Genomic DNA, 7076 nt, shown 5'->3' on the forward strand with positions numbered 1-7076 from the left:
GGGACTGTTAACTTTTTTATGCAATGTATGTGGTAATCTTTCCACACTGCTTTCAAAGAGTGGCTCAACTACGGTAGGATTTTGCCAGATTTCACCTCAAAACATCTTGATATCCAATCCAAATAAAGAACTCAGCGTTAAAAAGGTGAGATAAATCATGCAAAGTCATTCTGACGATATGGCCAAGCTGCAGAAACCGTTTTCCACTGTGTTTAATTTCTAAGAAGAGAGGAGCCAGGACTCATTCCCCACTTAAAATCATGACCTCGGATCTGGAATGTATGCCTCACAGCCACTGAAGAGGAGGCCTGGCAGTGGCTATTCAGTGGAGAGAGGAAGGCCCTCTTTATATACTGAATGGCACTTTCTGCCTTAGGCCACATTCGTACCACATATTTAAAGCACTATTAGTGCTCGTAACTTTTCCCCAAAGAATCCTGGAACTGTAGTTTGTTAAGAGTGCAGTAAAGCCAAGGTTTGGCTTTAAATGTAATCTACACCCAGGCTCATGGTTAAGCTTTCTCCAGACCAACCACAAGTTGTAACCAAAGTTTGTAATGGGTTACAGCTCATGGAGAGTCTGGAGAGATTTTAACCAAGAGACCAGGTTTGGATGACACATGATACATAAGCAAAAACAGGGACAAAACTAGGCTTTATTTCACCCAGGTTAAAAACCCAGTTTGACACAAACACACACCCATGTGCATGGGCTGGGAGCCTCAATGGAGCCCCTCTAGATGCTTCACCCAAGGCAAAAAAAACCAGCTAGCCCCAACTCTCCTCCCCCATAGCTACAGTACTGGCAAAAAGCAGCACACGTGCTCATGCTAAGCCATGGTTTAGCTTAAGAGTGCAAGCCAGGTCAATGAAGTATTCACTATAGCTCAGCAACCTTTAATGCCAAGGAATTTCCATGGTCATAACCATTCAGGGAGGAGAACCACAGATGTGGCAATGTGGAAGCACTGTAGGAAATAAATTAGAACAGAAACGTAACTTGTGAACAAACCCAAGTGTGTCATGGAAGCTGTCACTCCTAGATGACATCATCATTTGTGGCACTTCTTCAGATAAAGACTATGTAGTGTAGAGTTACACCCTTCAAGCAAGTTATAAATGCAGATTTGTTCACAACAGTGTTGCCCTCGGCATAAGATATTACAGGTTACACCATAAACCATGGATGTACCTTGACCCTTTGGTTAGTTTCACACTTTTTGTACACTTCCATTCCTCTTCCACATCCCAGATCACCAATCATACTTTTTGCAGAAGTTCCTGCCACTATATTGCAGAGCTGACAATGGAAGGCAAGGCTTTCTTCTGGCACATTTTCCTTCCTACAAACATGAAATAGCATGTGAGCAACTTTGATCATCCAGTGGCACTTTAATGTGCATGCTTCTCAGTAGAACTACAGAGACCTGCTGTGTGATTGCTGTGTGATTGCAATGGAAATAGTGGGGAGAGATGATGTCATATACCCATGGACACAGGAGAAGCAAAATGATGGAGGAGGCGCATTAAAAGGAAGGAGCTATGGAGCCAATCTTTGATTTAGATGAGGGAGGGGATGGGAGTACCAATGTAGGGTAATTTAAAAGGCAAAAACTCAAGAAAATGCCAGACTGAGCAAATTCTGCTATGAGTAGTGAGCACAGTAGCCTTTTCAACTGCCAGATGCAGGTAGTAAAATGAAACCAGAGGACACCTCACAGATGTGTAAAATACACAAAATGAGAGAATAAGGCATTTTAATTCAACTGCATGAACATGGAGTGTGTGCACAGAATACATTATATCCTTTCAATGCATGATTTTATCCAGCAATTTCAAAACCTCAAAAATGGTATCAAATTAAATGGCTTTTTGACACTTATTTCACATTTAATTTATGAAGTGTTCTTACGCAATTATACCATGAAGACAAGAAGATTGGAATTCCCATCTGTGATCTAATAGGTGGCAAACTAAGGCTCAGTTCTCATGCAGATGGTAAACCTGTGTTTAGACTCTACCACTATGACTGGAGGGGTGAGCTTACAGAAATGGCTATTCCTTCAAACAATAGAACGTTCATACAATAAAACACTGTACTACATTTAGAAAACTAGCCTGTCAGGCAGAAGGCTATGTAAGAACCCTTCTTTCATTTGGAATGGAATAATTCTTTTTTTAACTAGAAGAGCTTTCAATAATGGGAGGAGCTCCCACTGCCAAACTCAATGGAAATGTCTATGTTTATTCCCCTTAGCTCACCCATGATCCCTTAGCTCACCCATGGTGAATGTCCACACCACACACCAAAGAACCCAAAACATTTGTTTGAAATGGCAATTTTAGGTGCAACTCTTGGTGTTTCATTTGCATCTCAGAATCCATTGCAGAATCTGGGACCAGTGTTCCTCACGACGCAGGGCCATCCCAAAACATTTTGCTGCCTGAGCAAAGGGAAGGTATAGTGCCCTCCACATTCCACAGACAAATGCCAAACTGACAGGTACCCGAATCTTGCCTGTACACAGGCAATAAGGGCATTATCCTCCACTGCCCTTGAGGGCAGCAGGCTAAGAGGGTGCAGAGCACATCATGTGGCACACACAGCTCTCTGCCTACTACTCCTCGCCCCTCAGCAGCTGTCATCTAAGAGTACTGTCTCACATTGCCTAATGGTAGGGCCAGTGCTGATGTGGTGGCTTTAGTGTGCAGCAGCTGTGGCTGGAAGGCAGTAGCAGCCAGTATTGGTGGGACAGAACTGTGGGAATGCCCTCCAGTCTAGCCATGGCTACTAGCCACAATGGCTTTGTTCAATCTCCACTGTCAGAAGCTGTGGGCCTCCAAATACCATTTGCTGAGAATCACAGGTGGACAGAGTGCTGTTGTATTCACATACTGCCTGCAGGCTTCCCACAGGCATCTAGTTGGCCATCGTGATGCTGGACTACACAGATCATCTGATTCCACAGACGCTCCTGATATTCTCATGTTCTTCCTCCAACGTCCCTACAAGGTACCTGAATGGTGCTGGGCAAGGTGGCAGCAAAGTCAGGGATGCAGAGATGCACTTGTGGCACCAATCCAGTGCTTCTGCTGGTGAGTCTGCAGAGCCTTGATCTGTCCAGGTAAGCTGCCATGACACTGGCACCACCACAGCAGCTACAGGCTGGGAGTCAGCATAAACGCAGCTGCCGTATACAGAGGAGATTATGAGAATCTGAGTTGACCACTGCAAGCTCAGACCAGTTCTTTATCCACTGGACATCACTGATGTTACTATCCATGTTTGTTCAGCCCCACTGAGTTCTATGGGACTTATCCCCCAAGTCAGGCTGCAATCTGAGGCAAGCTAACCTAATTCATGGAGGATAAGCCTATCAATGACTGGTAGCCATGATGGCTATGTGTTGCCTCCATGAACAGAGGCAGCAACGCTTCTGAACACCAGCTGCTGGAAACCTCAGGAGGAGAGCGTTGTGCTTGAGGGTTTCCCACAGGCATGTATCTGGTTGGCCCCTGGAGAGCAGAATGTTGGACTAGATGGGCCATTGGCTATTCTTATGTAACCTGGGAGTAGGCACCAGGGTTTCCTCCAAGGAAACTGCACACACCTAGAAGATTGTAGCCTGAGGCTCTCCTCTCAACACTGAGGACAGAAAGAGCAACCTTGCATGCCTATGCTTTAGATCAATTTATTTTTCATTGCCAGATCTCCTTGGAGAAGGCCACCCATTTCCCTCCAGTGGATTACCCATCACATCACAAGATGTGCACCCATGAGAGCTGGCCAGGGTTTACCCTTACATGCGGCTTGACACATTTTTGTGCAATCACAACAACAACAAAATGTGAAATACTTTTTTTGCAGCTGCGCATATGAGATTTAATAAAGAGCTGGGTATTTTCTTTAAAAGGAAATGGACAAGAAGAGAAAGAAAACAGAAGTTTGAACCAAACACTGGTTCCTTTCTAACCTTGGGAACCATATTAATGGTATATCGCAGGACTAATTATTTGACTAGTCAGAGGCATTTATTGACTCAGACCGAACTCTCCTTAAACCGCGTATGCAGGCATGCCGTCATTACAAACCAGTACAACACAAACAGAAGATTACACCGTTGGTGCTTCCTCTCACTTTGTGCTGAGCGTGTCAAAAACGTCTTTTGTCTGGAGATGGGGAGGGGGGGCTCAGCTACAGAGCTGCGCTGGATGCGGGAAGGGAGTCTCACTATCCAGCCACAGGTTAAAGGAGATCACCTCTTTCTCCCAAATGATGGGGGTGGAGTTTGATCCCCTGATTCAAGACCCCCCCTCCCTGTTTTCCTTGCTCCCTCACTTTCCTTTCCCCGAATGTCCTGTCTCCTTGCTCTGAGATTCCTCCCTTCCTTTGTTAATGCACGCTTTCTCCACTCGTGTTCGCGCGCCTGTGTGTGGGAGACTCCCCCGACTCGCTCAATGGCTCACCTTGCTGCCGAAGGGCCCCGGCAGGAGCAGCTTGAGCGCTTGCCTCTTCAGCTCCACCAAGCGGGCGTTGCAGTTCTCGCACCAGACGCCGCGGTCGGAGCCCGGGGAGGAGCCCCCTCCGCTGCCGGAGCCCGGAGACCCCGTGCCGAAGCCCGGCGAGCCCCCCAGCGACCCGGGAGAGCTGTTGCCGATCCCCGGGGAAGCGGGGCCCGGCGACCCGGTGAAGGAGCCCGGCGACGACGTACCCGATCCCGGGGAAGGGGTGCCGGACGAGCCCAGGATGGAGCCGGCTCCTTCCGGGGCTGGGCGGCTGCCGGCCCGGGATTCCTCGTAAGCTTTCCGGTACCAGCTTTCGGGCGAGAAGGGAGCCGCGGGTTTGGTCGGGGAGCAGGGGTCGTTCACCTGAGTGGAGAAGGAGGGACGGGGGAGGGAAGCAGATCAGTGGGGGCGTGGAAGGAGGGCAGCGAAGTTGCATTGATAGGAACCAAGTGGCTCGTGGAGACGTTAGATATTAACACCCCAAGTCAGCTAAAACACCCCTCCATGCATAGGAGCCAACCCCTAGGCGCCGAGGTCCCTTCGCCCTCCCCCTCCATAAAATATCTGAGTCCCCAAGTTGATGTGCATTGCCATTCAAACGATGTGCATGCCCCACATCGTGTGATCAATTATGCAGGGCGGGGCTCACCTGCCCCCCCCATATTTTATTCAAGTTGGCACCTTTGACCTCCAGGCACACCCGCCCCCTCTGATCTCCAAGAAGCTGGGTTAAAAAAAAAAGTCACCACCTGAGATCGATTTTCCCTACAGAATTGGTGGGTGTGTGCGCGCACGTTTTTCCAATCCAAGCCCCCTCCAAGGAGCGCGCTCTCTCTCTCTCTCCCTCCCTGGCGATCCCCACCGCGCGCCCCTCTCGTACGTGAGCAAAAGCCCCTCGGAAGTCAGGTTACTGTATTCTATATACAGCGGAGGAAAGGAGAGATCCACGAAGCGCCTTTCTCCCCGCAGAGCCGCCTGTCTAGGCGGAACCCCGGGCTGCAAAAGTTAAAGGAGTGCAGAGTCCATGGGCTGCTGCTGCTGCCGCCCAAGCGCTCGGCGTCTGCAGCCGCGGAGGAAGCGAGAGAGGCGCCCCGTCTCTCTTTCGCGTCCCAGGGGCGGAACTGGTTAAGGCACCCCCGGCTGCCCCTTTGGCTTGGGGCACCGTGCCGCTTCTTCAGAAGGCGACCGGCTTGATCGGGGGGCGCGGATCCGTGTTCGCTCGCAGCCCTTTTGTGTGAAAGCCCAGCGCTGTAGATGATGATGATGATGATGATGATGATTATTATTATTATTGCAAGCATCCCTCCTTCCCCTTTACTTAAGGGCAACTTACCCCATATTTCCTGTTTCGGGTGCTGACCGCGATCCTCTCCTTATTCCCAGCCACGGAATTCATGGTGAGGGTGATGATCTCGGCGCCCGCGGCAGGATTTCCTGCAAATTTGTATCCAAGGGGAGATTTTTTTTCCCCCAATCCGGCAAGGTTCACGCACCAGCTGGAAGCAGCTCCGCACTTCAAGTCGGTCTCCCCCTCCCTCTGCCTTTCCAAGGAAAATACCACCAATAAAAATAAATCCCCGATCCCAGAAAAGAAAACAAAAACGCTGCCGGAGCCCCAAGAGAGGGTGAGATTGTATCTTTCCGCCCCCCCGTCAGATCATGTTTGCCCTCATTGTCTTCTCTCTCTCGTTTATTCCCACTCTGTGCGTTTGTGTGTGTGCAGAAATCCAAGGGATCGGCGTTCCCCAGTCTAAGCAGACAGCGCCAGTTTCCCTGCACAACTAAAAAGGAACAATCGCATCCAAGGTAGATTTTTAGCAAAAGGAGAGAGAGGGAGAGGAGCGGAGGACTGGCTGGGTGTTGCTGGAGAGGCAGCGTTTTCTCCCCGTTGCTACTTGGTGGTGGTGTGTGGCAACTTGTTTCCTTCGCCAAGGTTCGCCACGGAGTTAAAAGAAATCCTCCAAAAACCTCAGGATCCTGGCTCGGGGAGGAGCCTCCGCGAGGCTTGCAGCCAATATCTTTCTCCCCATTTTGGCCAAGCAGTTTCTTGCAAAGAGGGAAAGCTCAGCGCTGCTGGAGCTGCCGCCGCTGCTGCTGCAGAAGCGACACTGCCAACAGCCACCTCTGAAAGCTGCAAAAACGCTGCCGGGGCTTACCTACAGGCGACCGGCTGTTGACTGACTGTGGAGGGTCCATTTTCGTTGCAGTATTTCTTGACTGACATTTGTGTTTTTTTTACTCTCTCTCTCAAATCCCTCCCTCCTAAGAGAAAGGGGAGGAATGGGCTTGCCTGCACCATAGTAGCTGGTTGCTCATGGTTGGCATTCAAAGGCGCTAGTCAGTTTGGGTTTTGCCAGTGTTCGGATGGGTGCTGGAGAGAAGGAGTAGGAAGCCATGCCTGACACACACACACACACACACACACACACACCCCAGCCTACCTTCCTCCATACAGGTCCACATGCCTATGTGCCTAGACAAAAGGATCTCTGGATACCAAGTGGTTAAGAATAGCAAACATAAGGTCTCAACACCAGGGTTTTGGTTTTGGTTTTCAAACACTTCTGCTT

The 7076-nt window shown here is 49.6% G+C and overlaps 1 protein-coding gene across 2 annotated transcripts in view; it reads right to left on the minus strand.

Moving 5' to 3' along the window:
• KIF26B (kinesin family member 26B) overlaps positions 1-6236 on the minus strand; it is a 290029-nt gene extending 283793 nt beyond the window's left edge. For both annotated transcript variants that reach the window (XM_079969424.1, XM_079969423.1), the window contains exons 1-2: positions 5840-6236; positions 4468-4869 (exon numbers count right to left, since the gene is read on the minus strand). In XM_079969424.1, coding sequence (XP_079825550.1) covers positions 4468-4869; positions 5840-5902 — 465 coding nt within the window. In that variant the 5' untranslated portion in view covers positions 5903-6236. The remainder of the gene's footprint in view (positions 1-4467; positions 4870-5839) is intronic.
• Positions 6237-7076: the final 840 nt, after the last annotated feature.

Source organism: Podarcis cretensis (genome assembly GCF_951804945.1).
Source record: "Podarcis cretensis genome assembly, chromosome: 3".
NCBI classification, from domain to species: domain Eukaryota; kingdom Metazoa; phylum Chordata; class Lepidosauria; order Squamata; family Lacertidae; genus Podarcis; species Podarcis cretensis.